At 39.6% G+C, this 13,929-nt stretch overlaps 1 protein-coding gene across 1 annotated transcript; it reads left to right on the top strand.

Moving 5' to 3' along the window:
• The first annotated feature begins 468 nt into the window (after positions 1 to 468).
• Positions 469 to 13,727, top strand: tent5bb (terminal nucleotidyltransferase 5Bb). Its single transcript, XM_072674640.1, has 2 exons — positions 469 to 928; positions 11,170 to 13,727. The coding sequence occupies exons 1-2, from the start codon at positions 770 to 772 to the stop codon at positions 12,193 to 12,195; spliced, it is 1,185 nt and encodes a 394-aa protein (XP_072530741.1). The 5' UTR covers positions 469 to 769; the 3' UTR covers positions 12,196 to 13,727.
• Positions 13,728 to 13,929: the final 202 nt, after the last annotated feature.

The raw sequence follows: 13,929 nt of genomic DNA, 5'->3' as shown, positions 1-13,929 counted from the left end.
AGATACTGGTGAACAAGGCTTATTGTGCATCTCTGTTCATGTCCGTCCTGCAAGTAACTACATGCTTTCTATTTGAAAAAATATATATATTTTATAAAAGTCTTTTTATTATTGCATTACAGATTGTTTTTACAATAATAAACAATAACATGTCATTCAAAAGGGGCCGGTAAATTACAATGAATGGTTGATAAAAACACTTTTAAACACTATTAAAGGTATCGGTATTGGTCAAGATATTAGAACATCCCTATTCTATCCGACCTCTTTCTCTCGGTGCCAGTGGCTGGAATTCCTACTGCTTTCCCAGGCAGCAGCCAATGAACGTGTCGTGTTAGGCAGACGAATGGGGCGTGTAAATAAGGTCCAGCCCTCTATCGGACGTTCAGCCAATCATGCTGTTTATGTTAATCCATGCTCGTTTAAAGCCGTTTGTAACCCTCAGACCAGAGTAAAGGAAGAGTTTATTAACCGGATGACTCCTTTGCTGTTACCAGCGAGTCCTACACATTAGAAACACACGCCTGCTATTGTCTGATGAGTTTTATTTATTTATTTTATTGTAAATGTAATATTTTAGCGATGTCAGAACTTTGTTGACATTTTATTAGAGGCGTCGAACTTCTCACGAGGAGGCGAGATTCACTGTTTGAGTGCTGAGTCGAATTGAAAGAAACTGGGAATTGTAAGCAGCGGGTGTTCAGCCCACTGGTCCTTTTTTTTTTTACAGCTCAACTTTTTTGCTTCTTTCCCCCGGGAGAACTTGGCCATGTCATCGGCGGCAGAGGGGTCTGAGCAGAGCGGTCGGTTTTGCGTGCTGTCCTGGGAGCAGGTGCAGCGATTGGACTCCATCCTGGGAGAAAGCGTGCCAATCCACGGTCGCGGGAACTTCCCCACGCTCTCCGTCCAGCCGCGACAGATCGTGCAGGTGAGGAGGACTATCGTGCTTTCGCCTTCACGCTTTGCCACGAAGCTGACTTTGGCTACTTTCGAATTTTCCGTTCTGCCTTAAATGTTGCGGTCGGGTGATAGTCTGTCTGTGCATTATGTGGCTGATCGCACCACTTTAAGGTGGAAAAGATAACTTCAGCTTCGCTGTCTCGCCGTCAAAGAAGCCTGTTCAGGGCAGACAGCGTAGCAAATGCACACCACGTTCCTCTTGCTGTTTTTTGTAACTAATAACGTTCTTATCAGCGGCTTATACTGTGTTATTCACATGATGCCTCGATCTCTTCCACTGCGATGTTATCTTTATACTCGTTTGCAGTGTCATTCTTTTCAGATGCAGCTAACAGCCACATACGTGGAAAAAGAATTACGTTTACTAATGTTAAATCATTGAAATATCCACATTGAGCAGTTACACCTTTTACGAGCTGACATGTCAGAAAGCATTTTGTTTTTTACCTTAACATTAGGCTGCGACTACGACTGTAAAATTAGACGTTAACAGATGTAATAAGAGCTGTTATTTCAGTCGATGCAGTGTTATTTGGGCGAATAGTTTTTTCGTGTGCAGGAAAAAAGGCCTAAAAAAAAAGAGAAAAAAAGTTCCGTTGTTCTTGGTCAGATTCCAGCAGCTATCGTGCGCTTGCGCACCAACTTTCCCTTCTTAATCGATTTACCGTCCAGCATCCGTAGAGACACTCTGGCAGCTACTGTTTGTCCAGCCTCTCATTAAAGATGAAATATTTATGCAATACACTCACAGCTTCAATGTGTGATGTTTGTTTAATCACACAGGATGGTCATTTATTGTGTTTGCTCTGTCACACTAATTCAGAACTCAAATTCAGTGGCCAGTTCTAGTTAGTCGTTATAGCTATTTTAAGGTGGACGCGTTACTGACATAGCCAAGCATGAGCCTAAGATTATGCCCTATTCCAGTGTTCTTTAAATCCAGCCCTGGGGGCCAGGGTCTCCACTTGAACACATCTGGATCAAATGGTCTGCTAATTACCAAGTGTCGTCAGTGTGTTTGAGCAGGGAAATCACCAAACTGTGTTGGACACTGGCCCTTCAGGCCTGGATTTGAAGAATTCTGCCCTATGCCAAGTGACAACTGGAGAGGTAAAAAAGCGCCCCCCATCATTCTCTAGAGTGATGGCGTTGCTTTAAACTTTGGGTTGACTTGAAATACCAGACTAAATCATCCAACATCATTACCTGTTTTTTTCAAATGGCTTTGTGGCTGAACACAATCTTCACAGCAATATTTCAACATCTAACCTTCTTATTAAGGGGGTATTTCACCTCATCTTTTAAAATTTCTGTGTAACTAAATGGTTGTAATTCATTATGGTTTAATGTGTGATGCTCTGTTCTAGAAAAAAAATTAAAAAGTCAAAATTGTTTACAGTGATTGTGATGGAAAACAGATGCCTGACTCATTTGACACCCTTAAAAACCTCCTTCACAGAATGTTATTACATGACATGGTTGGAAAGGTGCTATCTGGGGCATGAGACAGTTTAATTTTTTTTCTTTTACAAATTCTTGTAATATTTTTTTTATCCTTAATGTTTCTGTCTAATTAAAAGAAAAGTATAATAAGTATATATTGTTTTTTAAATTCCGAGTACAGGGGTATCGGCAGTCAAAAAAGCTTCCAAATAAAGTTTACAGTTTCAACAGTACATAAGGACTAATTGAGTTAAGGCAGTCATTTGAGCTGAAATGACTGTGCCTTTTGTTTGTATGTTGAATAAATATTATGTAGTTTTATAATTGCTGTCTAATTTGTTACATATTGTTCTTTAACATGAACCATTCCACATCAAACCACTCAAAGGACTTTGATTATGAGTAAATTGTTGAATGTACAGGTGCTGGTCATAAAGTTAGAATATCATGAAAAAGTTGCTTTATTTTAGTAATTCTATTCAAAAAGTGAAACCTGTATGTTATATTCATTCATTACCCACATACTGATATATTTCAAGTGTTTATTTCTTTTCATTTTGATGGTTATAACTGACAACCAATGAAACCCCAAATTCAGTATCTCAGAAAATTAGAATTATTACTTTAGACCAATACAAAAAAATGATTTTTTAAAAAATGTTGGCCAAATGAAAAGTATGAACATAAAAAGTATGAGCATGTACAGCACTCAATACTGGTTAATAATAGTTGGGGCTCCTGGATTACTGCAGCAATGCGACGTGGCATGGAGTCGATCAGTCTGTGGCACTGCTCAAGTGTTATGAGAGCCCAGGTCTGATAGTGGCCCTCAGCTCTTCTGCATTGTTGGGTCTGGAATATCGCATCTTCCTCTTCACAAATACCCCGTAGATTTTCTATGGGGTTAAGGTCAGGCGAGTTTACTGGCCAATTAAGAACAGGGATATTATTGTCATTAAACCAGGTACTGGTAGCTTTGGAACTGTGTGCAGGTGCCAAGTCCTGTTGGAAAATGAAATCTGCATCTCCATAAAGTTGGTCAGCAGCAGGAAGCAAGTGGTCTAAAACTTCCTGGTAGATAGCTGCGTTGACCTTGGACCTCAGAAACCACAGTGGACCAACACTAGCAGATGACATAGATCCCAAACCATCACTGACTGTGGAAACTTTACACTGGACCTTAAGCAACATAGATTCTGTGCATCTCCTCTCTTCCTCCAGACTCTTGACTTCCAAAGGAAATGCAACATTTACTTCCATCCAAGAACATAACTTTGGGCCACTCAGCAGCAGTCCAGTCCTTTTTGTATTTAGCCCAGGCAAGACGCTTCTGACGCTGTCTCTTGTTCAAGAGTGGCTTGACTCAAGGAATGCGACAGCTGAAACCCATGTCTTGCATATGTCTGTGCGTGGTGGTTCTTGAAGCACTGACTCCAGCTGCAGTCCACTCTTTGTGAATCTCCCCCACATTTCTGAATGAGTTTTGTTTCACAATCATCTCCAGGTTGTGGTTATCCCTATGGCTTGTACACTTTCTACCACATATTTTCATTCCCTTCACCTCTCTATTAATGTGATTGGACACAGAGCTCTGTGAACAGCTAGCCTCTTTAGCAATGACCTTTTGTGTCTTGCCCTCCTTATGCAAGGTGTCAGTGGTTGTCTTTTGGACAACTGTCAAGTCAGCAGTCTTCCCCATGATTGTGTAGCCAACAGAACTAGACTAAGAGACCATTTAAAGGCCTTTGCAGGTGTTTTGGGTTAATTAGATGATTAGAGTGTGGCACTAAGTGTCTTCAGTATTGAACCATTTCACAATATTCTAATTTTCTGAGATACTGAATTTGAGGTTTTCATTAGTTTTTAGTTATAACCATCACAATTAAAAGAAATAAACACGTGAAATATATCAGTCTGTGTGTAATGAATGAATATAATATCCAAGTTTCACTTTTTGAATGAAATTACTGAAATAAATCAACTTTTTCATTTTATTCTAATTTCCTGACCAGCACCTGTAGAAATCTATTTCATTGATTCCCGTTGATTGCAACAATGTTGATCTCTAGAGCAGGTCACTTTTGGATGTGTATTGTATATGAATATGCAGTGCTTTAATCAGTGCAATGATTTACAGGACTCTCATGCTGTGTATTTCATAAAGGGAACAGAATACATGTTTTGTGTAAGCCTTTTATGACTTCTAAAATGTAAGGAGGCATAGTCACATAGTTAATACCAACCAAAGATATATAGTATGTTAAGTAGTTTAAAAAAGGTTTCACAAAAATATCCCTGCTTCTGAGAAAGGGCCAGTTTGGAGTGCTTTCAAATGCATCTGCATTAAACATTAGTGGATCTCCTCAGTAAGAGCCTTCCTTCCTTTCAGTAGGCTCATGGAAAACAGAAGCTGCACATGGAGCACAGTGCAGTCCAGTTATTACAGAAGGGGGAGTTCTGAGAGAACTTGAGTGCTTTCAGTAGCAGATCAGCTGAAGGTGCTAATCAGCTGTATAACTGATGTTTACTTTAAATTAACACCATGCTGAAGTAAATGCTCTCCAGGTTATTACGGATAGGGATGCCCTGTTTTGATCAGGATCCAGGTATGTTTTAATGGAAATAGTATCTAGTAAATAGGGTATTTAAACTAAATCCATTTTTCTTTTCTTTTTAAACCATTCTAGCAGAGCGTCCTCTAGCATCATTAGCCATTAACGCCATTAACAAACATTATTCACAGACTCACAGAGAAGGTAACAAAACAGTTTATAGTAGGGGTGGGCAATATGGTATGAAAATTATATACTATATAACTGCTATTTACATACTTTCCCATACATAGTACAATAATTTATATTCAAAACCTGATTAAACTTAATATAAATAAACAGCACTAAATACACTCTGTACTGAAACTGTAATGAAATGTAAGCACTGACATTATTCACAAGATGCTCACAAGACTCCTGAGCCACATGGTTAAATACACTCTCGCCATGTCTGGAATTATGGCTGGTTAGTTTTACCGATGGGAATACTGTGCTGCCTTTTTAGATTTTAAACCAGCTTCTAGTCTGTGGTCAAAATTCCATTACATTACATCACATCTCACCTCCTTATATAAAGGTCCATCATAACATGCAATAAAGTCGATTAGAGGCCGATATTTATATATTTCTGAATTTCACTTTAATAATTATATTTTTACATGTTTTTTTGGTATCTGGGAACTAAATGATCAGAGTGTTCAGTCATACTGTTTTAAAATATATTAAGCACTCAATGAGCGTATAAGATTGAATTAGATATTGGCTGATACTCAGCATAAGGTATTCAGATCAGATTGGGGGCAAATGAAAAACACGATCTCAAGCATTGCAAATTTGTTACAAATTTGTGGGGAAAAATTTAACCACTGTAGAAGGTCTTTGGACAGCAGTCAGAGATGTGTGGTAAACATTAGAGATGAGGTATGAGTCATTAAGGCTAGTTGTCACATTTAGCTTAAAAGTGGTAAAAGGGTTTATTGGATTGGTGAAATTTTTTTTTGAAGTTGGTTCTACATAAAACCTATTAACCCTTCGCAAGTGAGTTCTGGCTATCTGTGATGGTCTGCACAGAGTTCTTGTGGCAGGAGCAGGAGGGAGTTCTAGAATGTGACTATATCTCAGCAACTCAGCTATATAGCATCTGAAGAGTGATGTGGGGAATCAACAGACAGTAATTGTGCAGATAGACAAGATTATGAATACTGTGGTATTGTTTTGTTATTATAGTCATGTTTTGCATTTATTAATTAGTTTTTATGAAGTAGTGCCATTTCATGACTTTGATTTTTGTATTAACTGGACCAAACTGAAATAAAAAGGCTGAAAGTATTATTTTAAAGACCTAAGCAATGCATAGTTTGCCATGTTTGCCTTATCTTGCAGCATGAAGCTAATATTCCACCGTTACATTTAAAGGAAACATCACTTGAGTGTATCTTGAGCACAAAGTTTAAACAAGCACAAAGGGTTTAACTAGCATTTGTTATAATATTGTCAGGGCATCTGCCTAGAATTCCTTTATCAGTGCATATCAATACTGTCTAGGGTTGAGGTGACCTTAAAAAGTAATTTATAAAAATACTCGTTAATGAATTTATATTTGTAGTTCTGTTATTTATTTTCTGCTGTTTATTCATTATGTTCTACTACACTATTTTTATTCATACATATCCAAAATAACACAATAAGCCAAAAGATGCTATTGAGCTTGACCAAAGGTTGCTCGCTGTGTTTGGCAAAAGACCTTTATGGCCCCAAAATCTGGATGCAGTTCTATATATAACTATAACTATCTTTTGGTCATCAAAATGCATCTTGGAGAATCATTTACACTGCTACAATGTAAATCAAATGCTCAGAACCTCTTGAAGTGGTTTCAATGATCGGATTTGTAACTTTTTTTTAATGAGTCTTGGGTGTGATTACACATTTTTATGTGGCTTGGCTTTGCAAATATTACCCTGATATGGATTAAGTGACCTGGTGTAAATGGGGTCTTAGAGATTCACAAAAAGGATTCATTCATTCATAAAGGAAGAAAACTTCAAAAAGAAACAGGAAACTCTTAATAACATAGTGGCTCTTGCTGCTTTTCTTTGACTATGTTTGCAGTCGATGCCAGAGAGCTTGTTAGCAGTTCATTGATCCCATTATATTTGGCAGAGTGCAATGTGCCTGGTTGCCCAGAGCACCAATTGGTGTCCAGGGTGCAGTGAGGCTCTGTGTTTCTGGCCCATACCCCTGGCTGGACCCATAAAAAATGCACTCCTGCCATGTGCAAAAAATACTGTGCAAAAGCACTACTGAGCCAATGCAAGCTGGAAAACTAGAGTGTGCGTGTTTGTGCACATTTTGCCAAGGCGTTGTCAGCACCAGACAGACCAGTGTGTTTGTGGCTTTTTTTTATGAGTCTCTAGCACAAGGTCAGGGGAAGTGTTCTCCTGGTTTTCCATTTTCCATGTGTTGTAGAACGTTGGTGGCAAATAGAACTTTCAGTGTGTTTTGGTTGGAAAACTGTGAATAATTGTGGTTCTAGGCCTGAGTTATAAGAGAAGGGCCTCAGTTCCCTTTACCATGTTTCATCCAGTGACTGATTTCAAGCCCACTGAAACACCCCTTAAATATCTCTTCTGCAAAGTGTGTCTGTTACGAGCTAATATAGATGGACATAGACATGTGACTGTGTAATGGTAGTGCTTTTTTTCTGAGGCAGCATTGACTCTAGAAATATTTCTTGATGACCATTTGTTTTGAAGGTTTAGGTTACTGATGTAAACATTAGAAAGCACAGTCTAAAGGAACAGTAACCTGTTTGGTTGGGTGCTCAAAACACTGTAATTTCATCCTTGATACTGGATAAGTTACTAAGACACTAAAATATACTCTGTATGTTTTTTTCCCTTTTGACCTCTTCCTGGAAAATGTGACTGTGAGCATTATAAGAGCAGACCATGGACCTGCCTGTAAGTCAATATAAACCAAGATAAGTTGCTTGGCACTTTTGATTGTTTCTGTGCTGCAAGTAGTTGCATGGCATTTAGCCTTCGAGAGGGACACATTGCCAGTAAGCTTGTGTAACCGTGGTGACAAATAGGCCACCAGACTCCCATAGGGTGACAGTAGGAGGCAGGGAAACTGCCTTGATTCATGAATGAATGGGGGTAGAAGGCTGGCAGTGAGTGTGTATGAAATCTTTCACAACACTGACGTGATTCAGAGGAAACCCAGCATGGCCTACAGAAGTTCCCAAACTCACCGATTTAATGAGTCTGAGAGCAAGTGGACAATCCTGATGAGGGATGTTATCAAATAATTTGTACAATAATGCTAATATATAATTAGTTTATAAATGTTTACAACAGACTGCACTCAATTACAGGGTTCGCAGACAGAATATCACAACCTAATCTATATACATGTATCTAAAATTAGAACAAAAAGTAAGGAAATATGTGTTTAGTAGAGTAGTATTTCTTTCTTGTAACAATGCCTCTTGGCAATAAATCTTAATATCCCTTTTAAATGGTGCCACATTTGTAAGGAACAAATGTGCCAAATCTTCTGTGACAATGCAAAAAAGCTTATTGGAGTCCCAAGAATATGAAACCTCAAGAAGGGGTCATATCTCCTCACCCTGTTAGCACTAAGTCCAGAGGCTGTCTTCTACAGATTTGCATTCAAGGTTTGCAGGACGATATGGCCGACGGCTCTCTGCCCAGACAATCTGGAAACAGGCTGCACGCTGCCAATTTCCGGTCTCATTGGGATTCCAGGAGGCCTGCCATGACTGCCCTTCACTGCCAGGCTCGTTTGCGCTGGTGTCGTGCAACACGTGCACTAGTAGCTGAACATGTGGAGTAACATTATGTTCAGCAATGAGTCCAGATTCTTTTTACAGCAGTTGGATCTCAAGGTCAAGGTGTGGAGAAGACACGGAGAACGCTTTCCTGATTGCTGCACTTTTGGCGGAGGCAGTGTGATGGTGTGGGGTGACATCTCGTAATAACAAGATAAAAACGAGTCTTGTCATAATTGGAGGCAATCTTAATGCAGAGATATCAAGATGAAATTATGCAAACAGTGGCAATCCCATCTCCACTCTCCACTCTATTCTTCAAGATGACAACATGGGAGAATGAGCTTATTTGGCCATGTACTAAATAGTCACAGAACAGAAATGTGGCACTTTTGAAATGCCATTCTCATTTTGAGATACCATCAACATTTGTAAATATCACAATATACGGTATTACTGTTATACCGCCCAACCCTAATCTCAGAAAACTTACAAATTAGCCGTTACACTGTCTACAAAATAATTTACAAGTGCAACAACTGCCAACAAGGCCAGGTCAGGCTGTCCTATCAAGTTCAGTCCAACAGCAGACCACAAAATGCGTAAAGAAGTCTCCAACAACCCGAAAATGTCATTGCGGGATCTACAGGTAGCTCTTGTCAAAGCTAGGCAAAGTGCAGCATTTGTCATCAGAGATAGAGAGTAGATGTATTTGATTTTCATGGGAAGTGTGCAAGAAGGAAACCCTTGCTGTCAAAAAAAAAACCCCAAAAAAAAAACCCCAGATCAGAGCAAGATTAATGCCTAGACTAAGATTAGGATATCTGGACAATGTGCTTTAGAGAAATAAGAAATATATTGAGGTATTAATTTCATAATGATAAATGATACATAATGACATTTCTGCACTTATTATTCAAAACGATTGAAGAAAGAGTCATATATGAAACCAGCCTCGCTGTGCTGTGATGAGGTGAAATAATACCTTATGCCTCCTCTTTCCCAAAATTAAAAATTGTTAAAGGTTTATCCTGCTTTTGTTGGAGTAACTGTCTCTACTGTCCAGGGAAATGTTTTTACTAGATTCTGGAACATGAGCTATGAGGATTTGATTGCAATTCGAAGCGAAAAGTGTTGGGATGTAGATTAAGCATCAGTTTGATTGAGCATCATTTTATAAAACACAGCTCCACTGCTCAATGCTGGGGGCTTTATACCCCTGTAGCCCATGCCTGGTATTAGGAATGGTAACAATAAGTTCATGTTTATCTGCTCCAGAGAATCCTATTTTGTTGGCAAAACAGGGATTAGTGTATTTCACATTTGTGTCAGTGATTTGTGCAACTCTTGTAAATGCAGTACTAGAAGAATAGAAAAGTAAACATAATGCCTCATAGATATCCACACACCTGGTCATGAGATGTAATGGTATGCTCCATATTTCAGGCTGCATATTTCATTTAACCCTGTACCTGGGTCTGAAAGTTCATAGTGAACCTAGTTGAACTGTGTGTCTATGGCGGCAGCTCAGAGAGAGAGAGAGAGCTGCCAGGCACTCTTAAACAAAGACAAGCAGTGACTTGTCATTTCCCAAGGATAATCCGCATGCTTTCTGAGAACCAATACCCTCCCCACGTAAAAGGATATGGCTAAATCTCTCACCTGTGTCAAACTGGTAAGGGGTGGACGTCCCTTTTTTGAGAACAGTGTATGGAAGACAAACACAAAATGTTTTCCTTTACTTACAGTCTTACAGAGTGGAAAATAAAGTAAAGTTTGCTGAATCCTACATCCTCCTGATTGCCAGACTGCTGAAGGGTTTAGATGTGAATTGCTTTGCCTGAGGCAGTGTGTTACAGACATGTACAGACATTTGTGGTAAGACATTTAAATGATGCAGAAGATGTAGATGTTTTTTGGATAGGAACTTTTGCTCTAGTTTCTGTCTCTTGTAGACAAGTTGTTAAATGTAACATCCATGCCTGACATTGTCTTTTTTACGGGCTATTACTCTGTTTATTGTCTGTTTCTACCAATTGTCTCTTTCTACAATTAATATGACTACTATGACCTATTTACAAGTGTGATGGGTAGTATCTTCACAATAGTGGTGAATCTTTTACCACATTTAATAACCTTTTATATAATAATGTTAATTAAGCTGAAAAATATTTCTGCTGTTATCAATCCAAAAAAGTTTTTAATTATTAACTGTTAATACTTAATAATCTGTGAATTGTCTATATTGACTAGGGTCATTCGCCAACAATTGTTACTCTATTGATAATGAAAATAAAAAATCTTCCCATGACCTGGTACATTAGACATTTTGATTGGCCTTTTCCTGCAACTTCAAAGTCTCTTTCTCTCTCTCTTTCCCTCTCTCTGTCTCTGTCTGTCTCTCTGTCTCTCTCTCAGGTGGTACGGGTCAGGCTGGAGGAGAGAGGCGTGGCAGTCCGTGATGTAAAGCTCAACGGTTCGGCAGCAAGTCATGTGCTCCATCAGGACACTGGCCTAGGCTACAAGGACCTGGACTTAATATTTGGCCTAAGCCTGACAGATGACAAGACATTCCGCCTGGTGAAGGACGTTGTGCTGGATAGCCTACTAGACTTCCTGCCAGCCGGTGTGAGTCGTGAACGCATCAGCTCCCTCACACTGAAGGAGGCATATGTGCAGAAGCTGGTAAAAGTGTGCAATGACACAGATCGCTGGAGCCTCATTTCATTGTCGAACAACACAGGTAAGAATGTGGAGCTGAAGTTTGTGGATTCTCTGCGGCGGCAGTTTGAGTTCAGCGTGGACTCCTTCCAGATTGGCCTGGACTCACTGCTGCTGTTTGACCGCTGCTCTGAGACGCCCATGTCAGAGAGCTTCCACCCCACCGTGGTAGGTGAGAGCATGTACGGCGACTTTGAGGAGGCGCTGGCCCACCTGCGTTCCAAGACCATCGCCACACGCAGCCCTGAGGAGATTCGTGGCGGTGGTCTCCTGAAGTACTGCCACCTGCTCGTTCGGGGCTTCCGGCCAACATCTGAGGCTCAGATAAAGACACTGCAGCGCTACATGTGCTCACGCTTCTTTATTGATTTCCCAGACATCGGCGAGCAGCAGCGCAAGCTTGAGGCCTACCTGCAGAACCACTTCAACGGAATTGAGCACAAGCGGTATGAGTGCCTGGTGACGCTGCGGCGTGTGGTGGACGAGAGCACCGTGTGCCTGATGGGTCATGAGCGGCGGCAAACACTGGCATTGATCTCGGCGCTGGCCTTGCGTGTGCTGGCCGAGCAAAACGCCATCCCCGCTCTGGCCAACATTACCTGTTACTACCAGCCGGCACCGTACGTGCAAGATGTCAACTTCAGCAACTACTACGTGGCACGTGTGCACTCGCCCATACCTGCCTGCAGCAGCTCTTTCCGGACGTGGCTGCCCTGCAGCTGAGTGGCAGTAAAGAGCTATCCTCTTTTTTCATAAAAGAGAAAAGCTTTTTAGTTCTCAGTTTGTTAATGGGCAGGGCGACTAGAGGGTTTCTGACACATTTCTGTAGCTTTGTGTTCTGTAGGAATTGAAAGACGTGTCAATGTATGTTTCTTTTTGCCAAATCTTTGAATTCCCCATCCACCTCCCACTAAGTTATAAAGAACACTGCTGTACTGTAAAACTGGTTTGAGCCGTTCTGTGATGTTTTTCACATTCCTCTGTAAAATTTACTTTTTTACGTGAAGACTTTGGTCAGTGTGCTAAAAATGGACGACAACAAAAGAATTTCTGAAGCACTTCTGTAATTCACTTATCTAGTGTTCTTCATTTGTATTTGACATTAAATGTTTGTAAAACTTATAAAATGCTCACATTCTCTTATGGAGTTAAAAACAAATTGTCAAAACAAATCCACAATAATCAAACTGGATTCTAGCTGAGTGCCGATGTTTATATCTGTCTGTGGTTTCCAACCGTCCCTCTTATTTGAACTTCTGAGGACCAAAGATTTTAGATTGTAGTTCCACAAGTGGACTGTTGACTTTTATAATTTTTTTCAAGTGCCTGAAAGCTGACCACAAGCAGAAAAGTATGTAAATTAAACATTGTGGAATTTTCATCCTTTTTTGTACCGTATATGTTTATTTTCAGAGTCAGGGCCTTCTCCTTTTCAGATCTTTCAGAAAATTTAAAGGTTGAAAAAGATTCCAAGTCTTGTTTCTTGTATACATGAATAAGTGCTTTATGTATTTACTTGTATCACATCTCTGCTTCTTCTACTGAGATACAGTCATGTGGGCATCCCATGAAAACATTTAGTCTTTTTAAATATATTTTAATAAATGTACTTTTGATGAGAAAAAAGGTTGGACACATTTATTACTACTGAAAATGAAATGAAATGTCTAACATTAGAATCAGGTGCAGCACATTAGCTGCAGATGATTAGAACATCATTGGAGGGGCCTGTCTTATTTAAACCTCAGACATTTAGTTTGATTTCATTTAGCTTTTGATTTGTAAAGTGGATGTTTTTACTGGCAAGATTCAAAGAACTTTCTGAGGCCTTCAGAAAGAAGGTTGTAGATGCAGATGAGTCTTGGAAGAGATTTAGAACAGATCCAAACAAATAAAATTGAGAAGAGATCTGAGAACAATTGTCTGCTAAATTATTTACGAGAGCAACAACTGCCAACATGGCCAGATCAGGCAGTCCTAACAAATTCAGTCCAATAGCAGACCACAAACTGCATAAAGAAGTCTCCAGCCACTCCTAAAAAGTCATCACAGGATCTACAGGTAGCTAAAGTCAAAGTACAGTCTACCATCAGAAAAAGACCACACACATTTTCATGGCAGATGTGCAAGGAGCCATTGCTGTCAAAAAAAAAAGAGCATGATTAGTTTCAACTCATTGTTCATCTCTGCTGGTGTACAGTATGTGCAGAATTATTAGGCAAGTTGTATTTGAGAGGATTCTTTTTATTATTGAACAACAGCTATGTTCTCAATCAACCCAAAAGACCCAAAATATCAAAGCTTAATATTTTTGGAAGTTGGAGTGTTTTTTTTTTTTAGATTTGACTATCTTAGGAGGATATCTGTTTGTGCAGGTAACTATTACTGTGCTGAATTATTAGGCAACTTAATAAAAAAACAAATATATACCCATCTCACTTGTTTATTTTCACCAGG

Source organism: Salminus brasiliensis, chromosome 3, assembly GCF_030463535.1.
Source record: "Salminus brasiliensis chromosome 3, fSalBra1.hap2, whole genome shotgun sequence".
Classification (NCBI taxonomy): Eukaryota; Metazoa; Chordata; class Actinopteri; order Characiformes; family Bryconidae; genus Salminus; species Salminus brasiliensis.
The sequence above is the reverse complement of the archived record's forward strand: the minus strand, read 5'-3'. Positions and strand labels throughout refer to the sequence as shown.